Source organism: Stegodyphus dumicola, chromosome 2 (assembly GCF_044657685.1).
Source record: "Stegodyphus dumicola isolate Sdum_Otavi_A_Nest chromosome 2, ASM4465768v1".
NCBI classification, from domain to species: domain Eukaryota; kingdom Metazoa; phylum Arthropoda; class Arachnida; order Araneae; family Eresidae; genus Stegodyphus; species Stegodyphus dumicola.
Genome location: NC_140769.1, coordinates 271,160,152 through 271,183,066, shown reverse-complemented (window position 1 = coordinate 271,183,066; position 22,915 = coordinate 271,160,152). Strand labels below are relative to the sequence as shown.

The following is a 22,915-nucleotide window of genomic DNA, read 5'->3' as shown; positions in this document are numbered from 1 at the left end:
GAGCAAGGCTATATATAAATCTAATATATATCCTAAGTCGGCGTTTCAAGACACGAAAAACGCAAGTTGAATTTCGTCAATCGGTACAGTAAAACGGGAGATATGGAACTGTTCGCAGTGTATGCAACCGAAATACTTACGCATTGGCACATGATGTGGCTTTAGCTGATTTCCATCTCTTATATGATCTTTCGGAATAATGAGATAGTGATGAGTAGCTGCTGGTGTAATGTTTCGGAACGCCACATAGTTGTCATCCTGTGTAAAAAGGACTATGGTTAATAAATTTTGAAATTCTAATAATAGTGGACAAAAAATGGTGAGAATATATATTAAAGCTGAAGGCAGATTCGGTTATTATTCTATGAGCTCTTTTACAACACAAAACGAGACATTTACATAATAATTCATTTGAAAACCTTCAAGATGGTATTATAAGAGGGATCACAATATTTCAAAGATTATATATAATAAATAGATTTAAATACAGTGGCAGTTCGCACAGTTTTTAGAAGATTTTGCTGTAAAAAAAATCTTCTGAATGTAATTTTGTTTTTTCTAATTGCTGTAGGAATTATATTAATTTATCTAAAAGTTAAATTTTGAGTTAAACTTCTTTTTCTATCATTTCTGAATTTCAACTTCAAACTTCCGGCCAGAACGTAGTTTTAGAATCACGTTTGAATGCAAATTGAGGAAGAGCGGTATTTAACCGCGAAGTTCTACTGCCTTATTTAGAGATTCTGGCTAGCACGCGTCCGCCATTTTAGGACAACTCTCCAGTGAACAACACTGTTAGACTTTTGATAGCTTCGGCTATATCCCTTTAGTTAAGATTAGTTTAGTTTAGTTCTTAGTCTCTTAAGTTCAAGCCCGAGTGTTGGCTTTATTGTACAACTCCAAGACGGAGTTCTGTTACATCTTAATGGAATAATAAAGGGTTATTTCACCCTTCTTAGTTGCTGTTTCCTGTACCACGAACTCAAGCGATTATTTGCTTATCAGTTATTAAGATTCTTCACACTCAACTGTAACTTTAAAGTACATAGTAAAGAATCTTACACTGCAACTATATTTTTTAAAGTAAAAATTGTCGTCTAATACTTGACGGTTTTGTTTTCATGCAGAATGTCGCTTTTAAAGGAGCAATGGATGGAAGGATATGTTTCTGCTCTTTCCGAAGAAAATTATTAGTAGTTGTAGTTATTAAATTATTAGTAGTTATTGTAGAGACATTAGGATTTTTTTTTTTTTTTTTTTTTTTTTTTTGAAAGCGGGAAAGATGACGCCGGGAATCGAAAATCGAACCTCTGGAATACCGGCCCAGCGTGCCGACCACCACACCACGAAGGCACGCTAGGAAAACAGAGTACATACTCCCCTTTTTAACACCTTACATACTCCTCTTTTTAAAGGGCGACTGGGGTTTTCAGGGAACCCGATCGCGAAATCCTGACTGCGGAGAATCCTCATCTAACACTCTTTTAGTTCGGGCGCCACTGCAGAGACATTAGGCATTTTTTGGAAGCAGTCAAGATGAAAAATTAAGAAAGCCTTCACCGGGAATCGAACCGCGGACCTCTGGAATACCGACCGAGTGTGCAGACCACCGCACCACGAATCCACGCCAAGAGGGCAGGAGAAATACCTTATATACTCCACCTTTTAAAGGGCGACTGGGGTTTTTAGGGGACCCAGTCGCCAAATCCTGGGTGAGGATAATCATCATACAACACATTTTTTTTTTTTTTTTTAGTTCGGGCACCACTGTAGAGATATTAGGTATTTTGAGGCAAGAGAGATGAAAAATTAGCAACCGTCTTCGCCGGGAATCGAACCACGATCTTTCAATTACGCATTGAGTGTGCTGACCACTGCACCATAAAGGCTCGCTAAGAAGGCGAAAGAAATACCTTATATAGTTATTAAAAAACTTTGTGAAAGCCGTGGTTTTTCGATATCTAAAGCTACTGTAGATAATGTTGTCAACAACAAAGGGAAAAAAAGGAATGTTTCGAATGTTGCAAAAGGAAGATCTTTAATATCACAAGAAATTCCGCTGAATATTAAATTATGCGCTTTTTTCTTGAATTTCATTTAAACCTATTAGATTGAAGTAAATTTACTTCGTCGGCAGCGCATAAACCACAATGGAATAAATGTACTCCTTAAAATTCCCTCTATTTGTTTACCATAGCGACACTCTGGCCCTAGGTTCACTTAACAGCGTTACATTTCATTCATTTTTTAACTCAGAATGGACAAAATTTATATCATCTTAAGAATTATCTAATCGTTGTCACGTGCTTTATTCCAACACTATAATAAATCTAAAACGAAAAAGGCGAAAAAGGAAAATGTGCATCGTGTTGACACACGACGTACCGCCGAAACGCAGAATGTGCTGCAGAATTCTTTATGAGAAACATTTATTCGGGCAAAAACGCAAAAATATTGTCACAGAGAAATCTTGGGTGTACTTAAATGACTAATGAAAGCAGATTAATTTATTATCATCGAAGAGGAGCAAAATATCTTAAAACACGGTTTAAGGAGTCTAAAGAAAGTTTTTCTACGGAATTTATGATCGTTGCTGGTTTCTCATATATCGGCAAATTCAAAATAAAGAGAGTGGATGAAACTATTAAGATAAAAGCCACATATTATCAAAAACATACTGTATACCCAGTTTCCAAAGACGAAATACCTTCTCTTTACACACAATCAGTAGATCAATCAGTAGCGATCAATCAGTAGAACTGCACAAAGGCAAAGCAGGCGGCGACGCGTCAAAATCTAACGTTAATTTCCTCTAAAAAAACGGAACAAGAAACGGGTATAAAGGCTTCACTCCGTATTTTTACTAAATCTCATGATCTATCCACCAAAGCATTTTTGCTCTTTGAGACTTTTAAAATGCGGGTTGCCCGAACGTCGACCTGAAACCTCCTTAGACAATGGAAAGCTTCTCGAGACCTATGGGGTAAAATTACCGTTTTTACTTCCTTGTTCGAAGTAAAAACGAAGTATTGTAATCGCGAAAAGTTTCAAGCAGCAAATTTCAACGAAAATATCCATTTTGACCGTTATCGAATGCAATTTAACGATGTTTTTGCGTGACATCTGTACGTAAGGACAGAATAAAATACTCTTTTCCTCCAAACAAAATTATAAAACTGCTTTAAAATGAATTCTGAAGAGAATTTTTCGTGGCGTCTGTACGAAAGTATGTACGTACGTATCTCGCATAACTCAAAATCGAGTAGCCTCAAAAAACGTTGAAATTTTGTATATAGGATTGCTATAACATGTAGATGTGTACCTCGTATTTTGGTTGCAATCGGCCGCACCAAACGTATTTAAATATATTTATATATATATCCACTCTGTTACCCGGCTCAGTGATCTCAGTTTCTTTACACTTATATGTTTGTAAATTGTACATTTTTTTGCTTTAAAATGATTGAATTATGTTGTTCTTATCTTCCGGTTAAGGTTCTTTATGCCTTTAGTAAATCTGCATGCAATATTTGTACAATTATACACAACTTAAAAGTTGTTTAAGTGTGTCTAAGCCTAATTATTTTTACTATAGCAGCCATGTTTGTTTAAATTTGAAACTTAACAGAATAGTGGATTTGTTGCCAATCTAAAGAAACTAAGCTTCGCAACAACAAAGATAACGCCTTCTTTTATTATTGGGAATTAAATCAAGCTTAATCCATTCAGGAATTTATTTGAGGAAATAAATGTTTAAGATTAGCCTCCTAAATTTCAATACAGATACTTTGAGTTTTTATGTATTTTTGGCTTGCCCCGAAGTGAAAACAGAATTAATTGAATGAGAAATACTGTCTGTGAAAAACTGTTTCTTTTTTCTTGCTGTTGTTATTTGCTGAAATTCTTTTATACATCGTTTTAGATTTATTATAGTATTGGCATAGAACATGTGGCAACGATTAGATAATTCTTTAAATGATATCAATTTTGTGCATTCTGAGTTAAAAAATTAATGAAATGTAACGCTGTTAAGTGAACCTTGGGCCAGAGTGTCGCTATGGTAAACAAATATAGGGAATTTTAAGGAGTACATTTATTCCATTGTGGTTTATGCGCTGCCGACGAAGTAGATTTACTTCAATCTAATAGGTTTAAATGAAATTAAAGAAAAAAGCGTATAATTTAATATTCCGTATAAGGAAGTCATGTGGTATACACATCAAATTTTTTTGTTTAATGCTTAATTTTTTATATTTATAAACAACAAGGAGTACGTGATAAAACCTCCGATAGTCGAAATTAAGTAACTTCGATCCAAATGCACGATGGAGCAAGCAGATATAACGACTTCTTCTTTGTTTCTCATAGCCCTCACGATGTCCAGGAGATTCTTGTTCGGTGTTGCCTTCTTCAGTTCTGCTTCGTAGATATATTCAAATAACAGTTTTATTCTGTTCATGTATATCGGAATATTTGAAGCTACGAGTATTAGAGATGTAATAGCTAGTGAAGACAGAAATAGAACATACGCACAATCTAAGTAATTGGTAGATGTGAGACTACTGTGGGATGATACCAAAAGAATAGCAAGGTAACTGAACATTTGCAGAAACAGCAGTACAATAGTTACGAATGTTGGCGTGGATAACGCTTCATTTAAATGTCTTACTGTTTCGACAAGTGTGGAATACAACTCCATATGATGCAGCGTCAGAGACTTTCCCAAGTGAATCAAATTTTTTAACATCTTCTCGTAGTTTTGAAACATGTAGCAACTATGCAAATAAAAAGCAGTTGAGATGAAAGCTACAAAACACTGGAAAGCTACATTTGGGAAAATGTATAAAGCCGTAAACATAATCGATATGATGTAGGTTCTTAAATCTACTTTATTATCTAGCCACAATGTCAAAAACCCATTGTTGGCCCTGAGATCAACACATCTAACAATGCCTGAAGTTATAGCATACGATACTTGTAAAAGCCAAAAGAATATAATACACAGATTGAAAACGGCTGTCTTGTCAAAATTTCTGAAACAGTGATTGGAAATGCAATTCATTTCTGCAATTACCTTTCTGATGGGACGTTTTCGTTTTTGTAGTATTAACCATAAACCATTAGACAATATACCAGTTACTAGTGATGGTAAAAAAATTCTCAGGTCCAACATGCCACGCAGAGAGTAATAGAATTGCAGTGGAATGTTACATATCGTTGAGGTAATCATTACTGCGCAATACCAACGAGAAGAGATCCTCCATAGAATATTTTTCGAAACACTTGCGCGGGAAGGAAACACTTGAATATCTAACGCCGACAGCGCTGCCCATATATAACCATATCCTTTAGGCCGCTGCTTATAACACGTTCTACTGCATTTTAAAGTTTTCCGAGACATTGTTCCATTGCCTTTGAAATTTGGATTCATGTAACAACCACTGCACTGTCTCAAACAGTTTCTGTTCTTTTCATATTTATACATGCATTTAATATTATATATAATACTTTGGCATTTCTATAAAATACCCACATATAGTTCCTTTCATCCTAGAAGATGATGAATTTCTAAACCACTTTTGCACAACTGAAATTGAACGAGAATGAAAGCGAAGCAATTAGGACAGCAAAGAACTTAGACGCCTTCTGCTGTTGTTGCTAAGATACAAAGTTGACAATCATAATACACTACTTGCTGCGATGGAGTACATGTTATAAGAATTTTTATCCAAGCTAAGTCAAACAAAGCGCGTTTTACGACAATACCGTATGTTTATGTGAGTATCGTTTGCTTCATTTTATTGTTGCAAACAGCGTAAATTTCTTTTATTTTTCCTCCTTTAGTTTTGAACTCTGCGTGTGGCAACAAGATAATTGATTGATTGAATTTTTTTTGTGACAGCCATGTAGAATGGCTCGCCTATTTTGTATCAATTATTTCACATCGCTTTATAATTAGTGTAATGAAATAAAAGTGAAGGAATACAGTCCATTTGTTGATTGATTATTGTTTGTGAAACATATTAAGTTAAAGATCACCGTATCTATGGAGAATTCAAACAATTTGTTGTTTAGTTAGCAAAGAATTTTTTTCAAATATTTTTATTGATCAATGTCTCGGATATCGTAAAAAGAGTCAAACATTGATTGTTCAAGAGTAATGGTTTTCCTGATTAATTAATGAAATTGTAATTAAAATCATCTGCTAAGGGATGCTTCCAGTTGTTAATAGAAGAAAAAACTTATTCTAATAGACCACTTGAAATTTGTAGAAGTCATACGTGTATTTCTGCGAAGTTTTAAATGGAGTCATTTAAGGCTTCTCTATATTTTATTTCATGTAACTTTTTGCTTCCTTGTACGAACTGAAGAAAGTATTGTAATCAGTGAAAATTCCGGATATCATATTTCAATACAGTGGTTGGAAATGCAATTCATTTCTGCAGAAGATATTCTCCACATACTATTTTTCGAAACACTTGAGCGGGAAGGAAACAATGTTGATTGACAAGGCTGCCCATATTTCCAAAAACGTATTAAAAAAATTTAAGGTTTCAAAATTCTCTATAATTAGAACATGCTTTTCTAGCTTTCTATCATACGTGTAAACATAACTTTTAGATGTTTTCGTACTAATTTTTTACACAATATATAGATAAAAAGCATAATCATGAGGAATATTCCTACTGATAAATATTTCTAGGAAACCTCAGTGGGGAGAACATGTTATTTAATGGATAAAGGTAACACGCAAAACGTTAAAAAAATAAAGTCTACAAGCTTTCAGTTTTTTTTTTTTAATTTTAAATCGAAATAAGTTATTTCCAATAATATTTCTTTTATGAACGAGCAGCATCAGAATTTCATTTATAATTTTTAGAATTTTGATAAACTAAATGTTGCAAAAAAAAATTTAGTTCTGCATTGCACCCTCCGTACCATTAAAAAGCTTTCGAAAATTCAAAAATAGTAAACATGGTGATTAAATGTAGCAAAATTTATGTAATTAATTATCGAGAGATTAATTTTTATTTTTATTATCAAATAAAGATAATTTCCTTTTTTTTAACTCAAGAATTAATACATAATAGTAACAGTGAAATTTTAACCTAAATGAAACCAAATTTTATGACATAACCTTTCAAAACCAGTATTCTATTTATCTATATAAATGATGCAGCATCAACAAATTCCTTTTGATAGACATCGTTTAATTTTTAATATTTATAAACAACAAGGAGTACGTGAAAAAACCACCGATAGTCGAAAGTAAGTAAGTTCGATGCAAATGCACTATGTTGCAAGCAGATATAACGACTTCTTCTTTCTCACTCATTGCTCTCACGATGTCCAAGAGATTTTTGTTCGGTGTTGCCTTCTTCAGTTCTGCTTCGTAGATATATTCAAATAACATTTTTATTCTGTTCATGTATATCGGAATATTTGAAGCTACGAGAATCAGAGATGTCATGGCCAATGAAGATTGAAAGAGAAAATACGCACATTCTAAATAATCGTTAGATGTGAGACTGCTGTGGGATGATATCAAAAGAAAAGCAAGGGAATTGAACATCTGCAAAAACAAGAGTAGAATAGTTACGAATGTTGGCGTGGATAACGCTTCATTTAAATGTCTTAGTGTTTCGACAAGTTTGGAATACAACTCGATATGATGCAGCGTCAAAGAACATTTTCCCAAGTGAATCAAATTTGTCAACATTTTCTCGTAATTGCGAAACAGGTCGCAGGCATGCAAATAAAAGGCACTTAAGATGAAAGCTACAAAACACTGAAAAGCTACGTTTGTGAAAATGTATAAAGCTGTAAAAATAATCGATACGATGTAGGCTTTGAAATCTACTTTATTATCTAGCCACAACGTCAATAATCCATTGTTGCCTTTGAGGTCAAGACATCTAAGAATGCCAGAACTTACAGCATACGATATTTGTAAAAGCCAAAAGAAGATAATACACAGATTAAAAACGGCTGTCTTGTCAAAATTCCTGAAACAGTGATTGGAAATGCAATTCATTTCTGCAATTATCTTTTTGATGGGACGTCTCCGTTTTCGTAGTATTAACCACAAACCATTAGATAATACACAAGTTACTACTAATGGTAAAAAAACTCTCAGATCCAACTTGCCACGCATAGAATAATAGAATTGCAGTGGGATGTTACATATCGTTGAGATAATCATTACTGCGCAATACCAATGAGAAGATATTCTCCAAGTGATGTTTTTCGAAACACTTGCACGAGAAGGAAATACTTGGATATCTAACGCCGACAGTGCTGCCCATATATAACCATAACCTTTAGGCCGTTGCTTGTAACACGTTCCACTGCATTTGAAATTTTGCCAGGCTACTTTTCTATTGCCTTCGGAATTTGGGTTCATATAATAGCCACTGTATTGTCGTCTCAAACAGGACAAGAGACTGTATTGTCTTTTCATATCTATACAAGTCTTCGTATTAAGCAAAATGTTTTGGTGTCTCTATGAAACACAAGCATACAGTTCTTCGCATCCTAGAAGATGATGAATTTTTAAACCACCTTTCCACAAATGAAATTGAACGAGAATGAAAGCAAAACAACTAGGAAAACGTCTTCTGCAGTTGCTAAGACACAAAGTTGGCAATCATAATACACTTGTTGTTGCGATGAAGTAGTGTTAAAGGCCTTTTGTCTACACAAGCGCTCTTTTGACAATAACGTATCTATGGAGAAGTAAACAATTTGCTGTTATGTAAATAATAAATTTTTTTCAAGTGTTTTTACAAATGTCTGTAATTAGTGTAATTACTATTTAAATTTATTCATAGAAGACTATACCGATCAATGGCTCCGATATGGCAAAAAGAGTAAAACACTGACTGCATAAAAGAATGGTTTTCCTAATTAATCAATCAGGAGATGAAATTACAAATATTCTAAAAGCATGTGCTAAATGATGCTTCCATTTGTTAACAGAAAAAAGGATTTTATTCTAAGGAAGCAATTTATTTTTGTACAAGTCATACGTATATTTCTGCGAAGTTTTAAATGGAGTCATTTAAGTCTTTTAAACGTTATTGCGTGTTTACGGATTCGTAATAAATTGAATGCACAAGTCCGATAATAAGTTAATAAAATTTATTCTTATCAAAAGAAATACACTGGTGTACAAAAATTAAGGATGAGACGGTTTTTTTCAATATAACTTTGTACAAAAGCTTTCCAAATCAACACATTTAATACCGTAAGATCCCCAATACGTAAGGACATGAGTAATGTAAGCAACACTTACTAAAAGAGAAATCAGAGGGATAAAAAGAAGCTTTATTGAAAAAGTAGCATGGAGCGCAATGCGACTGAAGGCCGAAACATCCCTGTGATGGGTGTCCAGCAAGAAACATCCGGTCTTTAATAGGGGATATGATCTCCCCTGACTGCTAGGCAGGTTTCACAGCGTCTGCCCATGCTGAGAATGAGGGTGTCAATGAGTTGTTGAGGCATTGCTGCCCATTCGTCTTGCAGCGCCAATCGAAGCTCCGGAATCGTTACTGGTGGTAAGGTACGAGCTGCCAAGCGTCTGCCTAGAAAATCCCGTACATGCTCGTTGGGATTGAGATCCGCAGATCGTGCCGGCCAATCCATACGTTCAATATCCTCACTCTCTAAGAGCTGTTCGGCAGCTACTGTGCGATGACATGGTGCATTGTCGTTCATGAAAATGAACTGCGGACCCATAGCGCCTCTAAAAAGACGCACATATGGAAGAAGAATCTCGTTACAATAACGGGTCCCGTTGACTGAACCTGCGTCGAAGATGTGAAGGTCTGTATGACTACCAAGCATGATGCCTCCCCAAACGAGAACACCGCCACCTCCATACCTGTCCCTTTCAATGATGTTCGAGGGATGATTGCGGCTTCCCCGCTCTCTCCAGATGAGTATGCGAGGAGAATCGCTACTCAGACTGAATGTGCTCTCATCTGTAAAGAGTACTCGTCCCCATTCATTGTCTCTCCAATTCCGGTGTTCCCGGCACCACAGAGAACGCCTCCTCCGATGGGCAGGCGTTAGAGGTACACACCGTACAGGGCGTCGTGCAAACAGACCACCACCGTGCAGTCTTCTGGCCACGGTAAAACGCGATATCGGTCGTCCAGTCGCCTGTGTCGTGTGTCTAGCGATTTCTCCCGCTGTCTGCCGCCTGTTTCTTCTGGCCTGTAAGGCAATATACCGGTCATCTGCGGGTGTGGTTCCTCGTGGACGACCACTACTAAACCCCCGGATAGCTGTTCCTGTAGTTTGAAATTGTCTCCAAAGTCGCGAAACGATGCTGTGAGCAATTCCGAACTCTGCAGCCACACTTGTCACACTGCGGCCTTCCTCCAACTTCTCAATGATTCGACCTCGGGTAAAAGCATCCAGATGTCGTCTAACAGATTGATTATTCGCCATTTCTCGCTGAGGCAGCAACTCGGTGTGATTTTAACTGCTATACGGCGTGCAATCTCTTTGCCAGAAATACTGATCTTACACCCACAACATGCTTTATACTACTCAGACACTCCCCCATCACGTCTACCTGCATATCTGCGCATGTGCTACCGTACATCACCTTACTTAATCTCCTGATTGGTCTTTCTGTCCGCTCTGCCTCTTCGTTCAGCTGATATGCTAATTTTTCGACTTCGTCCTTAATTTTTGCACACCAGCGTATATCAGAACGCTGGATTTTTCCTCAGAGATATTCGTTCGTACAAGTATTCCCAATATCACACAGTGTAATCAGTAGTCATATTTCAAACTACTAAATACGTTAATATACAACACAAAGCAAAGCGTAAAGAAAATCAAAGAGAAAGTTAATTTTTATATCTCATTTCACGCGGAAATTACAACTCGCAACAACAATAACCAAGCAACTAACCTAATAACCGAACTGAGATGCTCTCTCTCCGGCCTTTTATAGCTTTCAACCGGCCGCGAGATATTTCTAGTAATCTCCGCTTCTTTGAATTTCTGGAAAGCAATAAGTGGATTGAACTACGCTTACAGGTAACATATGGTCATTTACATTTATTCAATTTAATACATATTAGCGAGATAACAATTCACTCAATGTTAAATGCACGTGTCCCAGCCATAGCTTTCTCTTAAAATTTGTCTCGAGCTGCATTGCACGGGAAAATACAACAATTTTAATTATAATTCTACAAAATTCCTAGCAATACTTTATTTCATGTAACATTTTTACTTCCTTGTAGGAAGTAAAAAGGAAGTATTGTAATCGCGAAAAGTTTCGGGCAGCATATTTCAACGAAAATATCCATTTTGACAGCTATCGAATGCAATTTAACGATGTTTTTGCGTGATATCTGTACGTAAGGACAGGATAAAGGACTCTGCCCCCCCCAAAAAAAAATTGTAAAACTAATTTAAAATGAATTCTGAAGAGAATTTTTAGTGGCGTCTGTCCATACGTACATACGTATCTCGCAAGACTCGAAAACGAGTAGCCTCAGAACGTTAAAGTTTTGTATATATAGGACTGCTATAACATGTAGATGTGCACCTCGTGTTTTGGTTGCAATCGGCCGCACCAAAAGTATATAAATATATGTATATATATATCCACTCCGTTACTCGGCTCAGAGATCATCTCAGTTTCTTTATTCTTATATGTTTGTAAATTGTGCATTTTTTGCTTTAAAAATGATTCAATTATATTGTTCTTATCTTCCGGTTAAGGTTTTTATGGCTTTAGTAAATCCGTCTGCAATATTTTTAGAGTTATCAACAATTTTAAAGTTGTTTAAGTGCCGCTAAGCCTAATAATTTTTCCCATGGCGGCCATTGCTTGTTTACATTTGAAACAGCAGAATAGTAGATTTGTTGCCAATCTAGAGAATGTAAGCTTCACAATAACAAAGATAACTCCTTCTTTTATTATTGCGATTTAAATCATGCTTAATCCATTCTGGAATTTATTCGAGGAAATAAATGTTTAAGATTTACTTCCTAATTTTCAATACAGATATCTTGAGTTTTAATGTATTTTTGCTTTGTCGAGAAGTGACAACTGAAATAATTGAATGAGAAATACTGAATCGTCTGTGAAAAACTGTTTCTTTTTTTTGTGTGTTTGTTTTATTTATTTTTTTTTTTATATACATCGTTTTAGATTTATTGTAGTAATTGAACACAACATGTGGCAGAGATTCGATAATTCTTCAGATGATTATAAATTTTGTGCATTTTGAGTTATAAAATGAATGAGATGTAAGACTGTTAAGTGAACCTAGCGCCAGAATGCCGCTATGGTACATAAATATAGTGAATTTTAAAGAGTGCATTTATTCTGTTGCGGTTTATGCGCCATCGACGAAGTAGATTTAATGCAATCCATTAAGTTTAAATGAAATACAAGAAAAAGTACGTATAATTTAATATTCCGTGCAAGGGAGTCATGTGCGGTACACATCAGGTTTTTTTTGTTTAATGTTTAATTTTTTATATTTATAAACAACAAGGAATACGTGAAAAAGCCTCCAATAATCGAAAGTAAGTAACTTCGATCTAACTGCACGATGGAGCAAGCAGATATAACGACTTCTTCTTTGTCTCTCATAACTCTCACGATGTCTAAGAGTTTCCTGTTCGGTGTAGCCTTCTTCAGTTCTACTTCACAAATATATTCAAATAGCATTTTTATTCTCTTTATATATATCGGGATATTTGAAGCTACGAGAACTAGAGATATAATGGCCAGTGAAGATTGAAAAAGAGCATACGCAGAATCTAAGTAATTGATAGATGTCAAACCACTATGGTATGATATCAAAATAACAGCGAGGTAATCAAACATTTGCAGAAACAGCAGTACAATAGTTAGGAATGTCGGCGTGGATAACGCTTGATTTAAATGTCTTACTGTTTCGACAAGGTTGGAATACAACTCGATATGATGCAGCTTCAAGGAATATTTTCCCAAGTGAATCAAATTTGTCAACATTTTCTCGTAACTGGAAAACAGGTCACAGGCATGGAAATAAAAGGTACTTAAGATGAAGGCTACAACGCACTGGAACGCTACGGCTTGGACAATGTACAAAGCCCTAAGGACAGTCCATATTATGTAGGTATTGAAATCTGCTTTATTATCTAGCCACAACGTCAATAATCCATTGTTGCCCCTGAGATCAGCACTCGTAAGAATGCCAGAAGTTACAGCATACGACACTTGTAAAAGCCAAAAGAATATAATACACAGATTGAAAACGGCTGTTTTGTCAAAATTTCTGAAACAGTGACTGGAAATGCAATTCATTTCTGCCATTACCTTTCTGATGGAACGTCTCCGTTTCTGTAGTATTAACCACAAACCATTAGATAATATACAAGCTATTGCTGACGTTAAAAAAACTCTCACGTCCATCGTGCCACGCACAGAATAATAGAATTGCAGTGGGATGTTACATATCGTTGAGGTAATTATTACTGCGCAATACCAACGAGAAGAGATCCTCCATAGAATATTTTTCGAAACACTTGCGCGGGAAGGAAACACTTGAATATCTAACGCCGACAGTGCTGCCCATATATAACCATAGCCTTTAGGCCGCTGCTTATAACACGTTCTACTGCATTTTAAAGTTTTCCAGGACATTGTTCCATTGCCTTTGAAATTTGGATTCATGTAACAACCACTGCACTGTCTCAAACAGTTTGTGTTCTTTTCATATCTATACATGCCTTTACAATTATATATAATATTTTGACATCTCTATAAAATATGCACATATAGTTCTTTTCATCCTACAAGATGATGAATTTCCAAACCACTTTTGCACAACTGAAATTGAAAGAGAATGAAAGCTATTAGGAAAGCTATTAGGATAGCAAAGAACTTAGACGCCTTCTGCTGTTGTTGCTAAGATACAAAGTTGACAATCATGATACATACTTGCTGCGATGGAGTACATGTTATAAGACGTTTTGTCCACTCTGAGTCAAACAAAGCGGTCTTTACGACAATACCGTATCCATGGAGAATTCAAACAATTTGTTGTTTAGTTAGCAAAGAATTTTTTTCAAGTATTTTGATTGATCAATGTCTCGGATATCGTAAAAAGAGTCAGACACTGATTGTTCAAGAGTTATGGCTTTACTGATTAATTAATGAAATTATAATTAAAAGCATCTGCTAAGGGATGCTTCCAGTTGATAATAGAAAAAAAAACTTATTCTAATAGACCACTTGATATTTATAGAAGTCATACGTGTATTTCTGCGAAGTTTTAAATGGAATCATTTAAGGCTTTTCTATATTTTATTTCATGTAACTTTTTGCTTCCTTGTACGAAGTAAAGGAAGTATCTTAATCAGTGAAAATTCTGGGTATCATATTTCAATGAAAATATCCATTTTGACGGCTATCGAATGCAATTTTACATTTATTTTTACATGACATCTGTATGTAAGAACAGAATAAAGGGCTTTTTTCCCAAATGAATTATCAAAGTAATTTAAAATGAATTCAGAAAAATTTAAAATGAATTCGTTACATCAGATTTTTTTACTTTTGTTACGACGTGAGCTAAGTCTGCTCTTTCGTGAAGTCTCAACTTACGTATGTACGTATGTATCTCGCATAACTCAAAAACGAGTAGCCTCAGAATGTTCAACATTTTGTATATAGGACGTCTGTAATATATAGATGTGCACCTCCGTTTTTGGTTGCAATTGGCCTCGCCAAAAGTATATAAATATATATATGTACCCACTCTTTTACTCAGCTCAGTGAGCTCAGATTCTTATTATTCTTATATGTTAGTAAATTACGCCTTTTTTGTTCTAAAAAGGATTGAATTATGTTGCTGTTATCTTCCAGTTAAGGTTTTTATGCTTTTAATCTACATGCAATAGTTGTAGAATTATCAATTATTTAAAAGTTTTTTAAATGCAGCTAAGTCTAATTTTTTAACCATGCCAGCTATATTTGTTTACATTTCAAACTAAACACAATAGTGAATTAAGTTTTTCTGCACTTTCAGTGCCTTTTTGCCGAGTAGGACCAAATGGAAACTTTTAGTTTTGTGCACCGAAAATTCTGCCTTTTTGCACGCTGGCCGAACTGATTGTATTAGGGAAGAAACTGTAATTTTAATTGTAAAAAAATTTTTTTTATTTGTTTTAACTGTTACTGGTGTTTTATGTTTTTCTATATCTTCCAATTTTTAGTGAAGATATTTTGAATTTTTGTGTATTTTTGCCTTGGCACGAAATGAGAACTGAATTAACTGAATGAGGAATCTATCTCTAATGAAAATCGAGTAAATAAGTTTAAACGAAATTCAGGAAAAAATACGTATAATTTAGTATTCAAAGCGTTAAAAACACACAAAGCGTTAAAAAAACGCCCCTTTGGACGTAATTTAAAATCTGAGACATTTCAGATTTTTTTAAAGTTTTTTGGTCTTTATTTTATTTATTTATTTTGTATTTATTTTATTTATTTATTTTGTATTTATTTTATTTATTTATTTGGTAGATCAAAATTAAAGTGCATAGCCTAGCACCTAATACTTAGCCCGGTGGTTACAAACTAAGAAACTATTCATTAATGTAGTCTACTTTTATCTGATGCCTCATGTGGCCCGACCTAAATGTACTTCTAAAACATAAAATGCAATAAAATGTAGTGTAGCGAAACATAATAATAAACTAAAACAGCCGTATATCTCGTAGGTTAAACAATTCTTTCGACATTTCCAAAAAACTATTAAAAATATTTAAGGTTTCAAAATTCTCTATAATTAGAACATTCTTTTCTAGCTTTCTATCATACGTGTAAACATAACTTTTAGATGTTTTCGTACTAATTTTTTACACAATATATAGATAAAAAGTATAATCATGAGGAATTTTCCTCCTAATAAATCTTTCTAGGAAACCTCAGTGGAGAAAACATGTTATTTAATGGATAAAGGTAACACGCAAAACGTTAAAAAAATAAAGTCTACAAGCTTTCAGTTTTCTTTTTTAAATTTTAAATCGAAATAAGTTATTTCCAATAATATTTCTTTTATAAACGAGTAACATCAGAATTTCATTTAGAATTTTTAGAATTTTGATCAACTAAACTTTGTAAAAAAAAATTAGTTCTGCATTGCACCCTCCATACCATTAAAAAGCTTTCGAAAATTCAAAAATAGTAAACATGATGATTAACTGTAGCAAAATTTATATAATTAATTATCCAGCGATTAATTTTTATTTTTATTATCAAGTAAAGATAATTTCCTTTTTTTTTTAACTCAAGAATTAATACATAATAGTAAGTGAAATTTTAACCTAAAACAAACCAAATTTTAAGACATAACTTTTCAAAAGCAATATTCCATTTATCTATATAAGTGATGCAGCATCAACAAATACCTTTTGATAGACAAAGTTTAATTTTTGATATTTATAAACAACAAGGAGTACGTAAAAAAACCACCGATAGTCGAAAGTAAGTAACTTCGATCCAAATGCACGATGGAGCAAGCAGATATAACAACTTCTTCTTTGTCTCTCATAGCTCTCACGATGTCTAAGAGATTCTTATTCGGTGTTGCCTTCTTCAGTTCTGCTTCGTAGATATATTCAAATAACAGTTTTATTCTGTTCATGTATATCGGAACATTTGAAGCTACGAGAATTAGAGATGTAATGGCCAATGAAGAGACAAAAAGAACATACGCACATTCTAAATAATAGACAGATGTGAGACTACTGTGGGAGGATACCAAAAAAAGAGCAAGGTAATTGAACATTTGAAGAAACAGCAGTACAATAGTTACGAATGTTGGCGTGGATAAAGCTCCATTTAAATGTCTTAGTGTTTCGACAAGTGTGGAATACAACTCTATATGATGCAGCGTCAGAGAATTTCCCAAGTCAATCAAATTTTTTAACATCTTCTCGTAATTTTGAAACAAGTAGCAACCATGCAAATAAAAAGCACTTAAGGTGAAAGCTACAAAACACTGGAAAGCTACATTTGGTAAAATGTATAAAGCCGTAAAAATAATCGATATGATGTAGGTTCTTAAATCTACTTTATTATCTAGCCACAATGTCAAAAACCCATTGTTGCCCCTGAGATCAACACATCTAACAATGCCTGCAGTTATAGCATACGATACTTGTAAAAGCCAAAAGAATATAATACACAGATTGAAAACGGCTGTCTTGTCAAAATTTCTGAAACAGTGATTGGAAATGCAATTCATTTCTGCAATAACCTTTTTGATGGAATGTTTCTGTTTCTGTAGTATTAACCACAAAGCATTAGATAATATACAAATTACTAGTGACGGTAAAAAAACTCTCAGATCCATCATTCCACGCACAGAATAATAGAATTGCAGTGTGATGTTAGATATCGTTGAGGTAATTATTACCGCGCAATACCAATGAGATAACATTCTCCACAGAATATTTTTCGAAACACTTGCGCGGTAAGGAAACACTTGAATATCTAACGCCGATAGTGCTGCCCATATATAACCATAGCCTTTAGGCTGTTGCCTATGACTCGTTCTACTGCATTTTACTTCGCCTAAAGTTTTCCAAGACATTGTTCAATTGCCTTTGAAATTTGGGTTCTTGTAACAAGCACCGAACTGTCTGAAATAATATTCGTTCTTTTCTTTGGTATTACATTAAATATTTTGGCATCTGTATAAAGTACAAACATATAGTCTTCTCATTCTAGAAGGGGAATGAATTTCCGAACAGCTTTTCACAGCTGAAATCGAACGAGAATGAAAGCAAAGCAATTAGGATAGCAAAGAGCTTAGACACTTTCTTGTGCAGTTGCTAAGAGACAAAGTTTGCAATCATAATACACTTCTTGTTGTGATAAAGTCTTTTGTCTACATAAGCGCTCTTCTGACAATACCGTATCTATGGAGAATTCAAGCAAATTTTTGTTTAGTTAGCAAAGAATTTTTTTAAAGTTTATGTCCTTGTTTGCCTTCTGGGTAATTTTAATTTTTAAAACTTTATTCATAGAAATCTATACTGATTAATGGCTCAGATATGGTAAAAAGAGTAAAATAGCGAGTGTTCAAACATAATGGTTTACCTAATTAATTAATAGGAAGATGAAATTATAATTATTTTTAAAGGATCTCCTTAAATGATGCTTCCACTTGTTAATAGAAAGAAAGAAAGAAAAAAAAAAAAAAAAAAAAAAAAAAAAGATTTTGTTCTAACATAGCAATTTATGTTTGTAAAAGTCATACCTATATTTCTGCGAAGTTTGAAATAGAGTTATTTTCTTTTAAGTCTTTTAATTATTTTATTTCGTTTAACTTTTTACTTCCTTGTACGAAGTAAAAAAGAAGTATTGTAATCGCGAAAAGTTTCAGGCAGTATACTTCAATGAAAATATCCATTTTAACCGCTTTCGAATGCAATTTAACGATGTATTTGCGTGATATCTGTACGTAAGAACAGAATAAAAGACTCTTTTCCTCCAAAAAAATTATAAAACTGCTTTAAAATGAATTCTGAAGAGAATTTTTTGTGGCGTCTGTACAAACGTATGTGCGTACGTACGTATCTCACATAACTCAAAAACGAGTAGCCTCAGAACGTTGAAATTTTGTATATAGGACTACTATAACATGTAGATGTGCACCTCGTATTTTGGTTGCAATCGGCCGCACCAAAAGTATATAAATATATTTATATATATATCCACTCTGTTACCCGGCTCAGTGACCTCATTTTCTTTACTCTTGTATGTTTGTAAATTGTACATTTTTTGCTTTGGAAATGATTGAATTATGTTGCTCTTATCATCCGGTTAAGGTTTTTATGCCTTTAGTAAATCTGTATGATATATTTTTAGAATTATCAACAATTTTAAAGTTGTTTAAGTGCCGCTAAGCCTAATAATTTTTTTGATGGCGGCCATTGCTTGTTTACATTTGAAACAGCAGAGTAGTGGATTTGTTGACAATCTAGAAAAACGTAGCTTAGCAACAACAAAGGTAACTTCTTCATTTATTATTGCGAATTAAATCATGCTTAATCCTTCCTGGAATTTTTTCGAGGAAATAAGTGTTTAAGATTTACTTCGTAATTTTTAATACAGATATTTTGAGTTTTTATGTATTTTTGCCTTGTCGCAAAGTGAGAACTAAATTAATTGAATGAGAAATACTAAATCGTCTGTGAAAAACTGTTTCTTTTCTGTTTTGTTTGCTTAATTTCTTTCATACATCGTTTTAGCTTTATTATAGTATTTGAATAGAACATGTGTCAACAATAATTCTTCAAATAATATAAACATGTAGATGTGCACCTCGTATTTTGGTTGCAATCGGCCGCACTAAACGTAAATATATTTATATATATATCCACTCTATTACCCGGCTCAGTGATCTCAGTTTCTTTACTCTTATATATTTGTAAATTGTACATTTTTTGCTGTGAAAATGATTAAATTATGTTGTTTTTATCTTCCGGTTAAGGATTTTATGCCTTTAGTAAATCTGTGTGCAATATTTTTAGAATTATCAGCAATTTTAAAGTTGTTTAATTGCCGCTAAGCCTGTTTTTAATGGCGGCCATTGATGTTTACATTTGAAACAGGAGACTAGTGGATTTGTTGCCAATCTAGAGAAACTTAGCTTCCCAACAACAAAGATAACGCATTCATTTATTATTGCCAATTAAATCATGCTTAATTCTTTCTAGAATTTTTCTGAGGAAATAAACGTTTGAGATTTACTTCGTAATTTTTAATATAGATATTTTGAGTTTTTATGTATTTTTGCCTTCTCGCGAAGTGAGAACTGAATTAATTAAATGAGAAATACTCAATCGTCTGTGAAAAACTGTTTCTGTTTTGTTTTGTTTGCTTAATTTCTTTTATACATCGTTCTAGCTTTATTATAGTATTTGAATAGAACATGTGGCAACGATTAGATAATTCTTTAAATGATATAAATTTTGTGCGTTCTGAGTTATAATATGATCGAAATATAATACTGTGAAGTGAACCTAACGCCATAGTGTCACAATGGTAAACAAATAGAGTGAATTTTAAAGAATGCATTTATTCTATTGTGGTTTATGCGCTGTCGGCGAAGTAGGTTTAATTCAATCCAATAATAAGTTTAAGCGAAATGCAAGAAAAATGCGTATAATTTAATATTCCGTACAAGGAAGTCATGTGGTGTACACATCAGATTTTTTTACTTTTTTATGATAAAACTTAGTGCGCTGTTTGGGGGCTAAATGCATAGATTAAAAAAAATTAATTTGCGAATAACTTCGATCCTTCCTTTCAGCATGCCTTCGTGGCGTAACGGTAACACACTCTGCGCGTATTGACTCTGGAATATTGAAGATCGAAAATATGTAAATCTCAAAATTGTAATTTAAACGAGTAATAGCCCTTAATTCTCTCTCTCTATTCTAAAAATAGTAATAACTTTTCTGGATTGCATCATTTCTACATCTATCTATGTCACATGGCTTGCATAACGCTGATGGATCCTGAACTCAAAATCTCGAGAACTGAAACCTTTCACTTAATAAGCAACCCAAACCAAAACTTTCGGTTGGGGAGCATTCCGTAACTGCGCAATTTAGCTTGTACCTCTCTTGTTGTTAAGACGCTACTTCGCTCTGCTCTCTTCTATTGCAATGGTATAAAAAATGTAAACGTTCTTGAATAGGCACGATCAGAGTGTCAAGTAAATTGTTGCTAAAAATGTCAATTGAAATAAAAAAATGAATATTTAATCCACCTCGACTGCTAAGTTGCTTTTCAGTGTGGATCGACGTTTTAAGCCATCAAAGTTCTTCATTATGGATTTAGTTAAGTTTTGATATACCAATTGAAATCAACTTCATTAAACTTTTAATATTTTCTTAAATTAAATTTAAGTTTTAATTAATTTTCTAAAGTAATTTTTGAAAAATTTCTAGAATTTTTTAGAGGTTTTTTTAAGGACTTCTTTTCAAAAAAATTTTGGGAAATTTTACTTTAAAACTTAAATATTAAAACATTTCAGTTTTCTTAATTACTTTAATTTTTTGCAATTTTCACACCAAAAAATTTTTCACTTAACGTTTTTTTTTTTTTTTTTTTTTTTTTTTTTTTTTACAATTTTTACACAATTTTTCAACAGAACACACATTTCACATTACAAACAGTTTACATTTTATTCACAATAACACTTCACTTTATTTTCCTTCAAGCAAACTTACATCTCTTGATTGGCTCAGTTCTTAACTCCCTAAAAATTGATAATTACTACCTTTAGGATTTTTAATTTTTAATATTAATGTTTACAAAAAAATTTTTTTACTATAACAAAGATAGCAGCTTGACACTCAACTTTACCTACATAAGCGCCATCTATATAATTTGAAGAACACACTTACTTCTCTTTTACAACACTTTTGCAAACCCCATCACTCATATAGTAGGTAAGTTAGAATTAAAACTTACTATTTACTTGCTTTAAGTATATTTTAAAATTTTTTATGTAGTATCTAAGTATTTTCTAAATATGAAATTATATTTTTAAATATATATTTGCTTTTTAAAAATTGTGAATTAGTTCTTTTTGTTTCTTATTGGTTTGTATGGATTATGTCTAGTTCTTTTTTAGTTTCTTTTTATTGATATGCATATTCGTGTAGGGAAGGTTTCTATAGACAAGGGTTTCTAAAATATATTGGTTTCTAGATTTTTTTTATTATTTTTTATAAAAAAATAATTTTTTAAAAAATTTAATTTAAAAAAAGTTTAATTCTTGACTTTACTTGCTTGTTTCTCAAAAGACTTCATTAGTATTTTCCTTTTTGAACTTTAATTCTTAAATGTTAATTTCTAAGGGAACCACTTTATTGGAATTACTTTTGGTTTTGACTTTTACCCTTGCCTGCATGAATGACGAAACACGAATTGAATGATTGGAGAGTTAGGTTTGGAGGCAACTTCCTCTTTTAATCTATGCATTTTAATCTATGCATAAGTCTGTCTCCTGCCTACTCAACGGTCATTCACATATGCATTTTTTTTTAAATGTTTAATTTAATTTTAATTTATTAAATTAGTAAATTTATTTTCATGGATTGATTTTGCACTTGATTTGCTTATGCTTCTGAATTTAAATGGTATTGTAGATTAGTTCGAGTATTAAATCTTTTATATGTTTGCACATTTTTTAAAAAATTATTTTGGTTTTTTTAGGATTTAAATTTGCTTTTTTACTTTTATACGTATTTGTTAAAAATTAAATTTAAATTTGTTTAAATTTAAATTCCATTCCTTGCAGCAATGGCGCAAAGAATATTTAATTAAATTTGTATTTAAATTTATTTTTTTAAAATTAAATTCAATTTATTCTTATGAAACAAAGATAGTGTCTAGTTATTTTTTCACAGGGTTACAAACTTTAGCAAAATCGAAACTCCGTGAGTCGGAAAATAATTGTAGTAAGAAATAAAGAAGTTTATCATTATTTACATGCAAATTTTTGTATTTTTTCTATGTGCTTCAAAGAAAACTGTAAGAAATAAAAGAAAGGAAAGTCTGAAAGCTTTCATATTTTACATTACGCTTTAAAATGCGTTGTTTTTAATGTTTTGTGTGTTACCTTTATTTATTACATATCATGTTCTTCGCACATAAAATGCAATTCAACAGCAATACTTCAAAATAATTTTAAAATGAACATATATTTAGAATTCTCGATACACAGTTTCGTACGCTGGAGATAAAAACGTTTTTTTGTCTTCGTAAAGTGTTGCCATTGCTCGCTTTGAAATTCTTGAGTTTGTTAATCAAAAATTCTTTAACGTCTGACAAAATATGAAGATGATGAAATAAATTCCAAAT

General features: G+C 33.0%; 1 protein-coding gene across 1 annotated transcript in view; it reads right to left on the bottom strand.

The window, feature by feature from the left end:
- Positions 1–22,915, bottom strand: part of LOC146998975 (adenosine 5'-monophosphoramidase HINT3-like) — a 45,675-nt gene that overhangs the window by 12,798 nt on the left and 9,962 nt on the right. Inside the window, exon 2 of the mRNA XM_085812146.1 lies at positions 141–258. Coding sequence (XP_085668272.1) covers positions 141–258 — 118 coding nt within the window. The remainder of the gene's footprint in view (positions 1–140; positions 259–22,915) is intronic.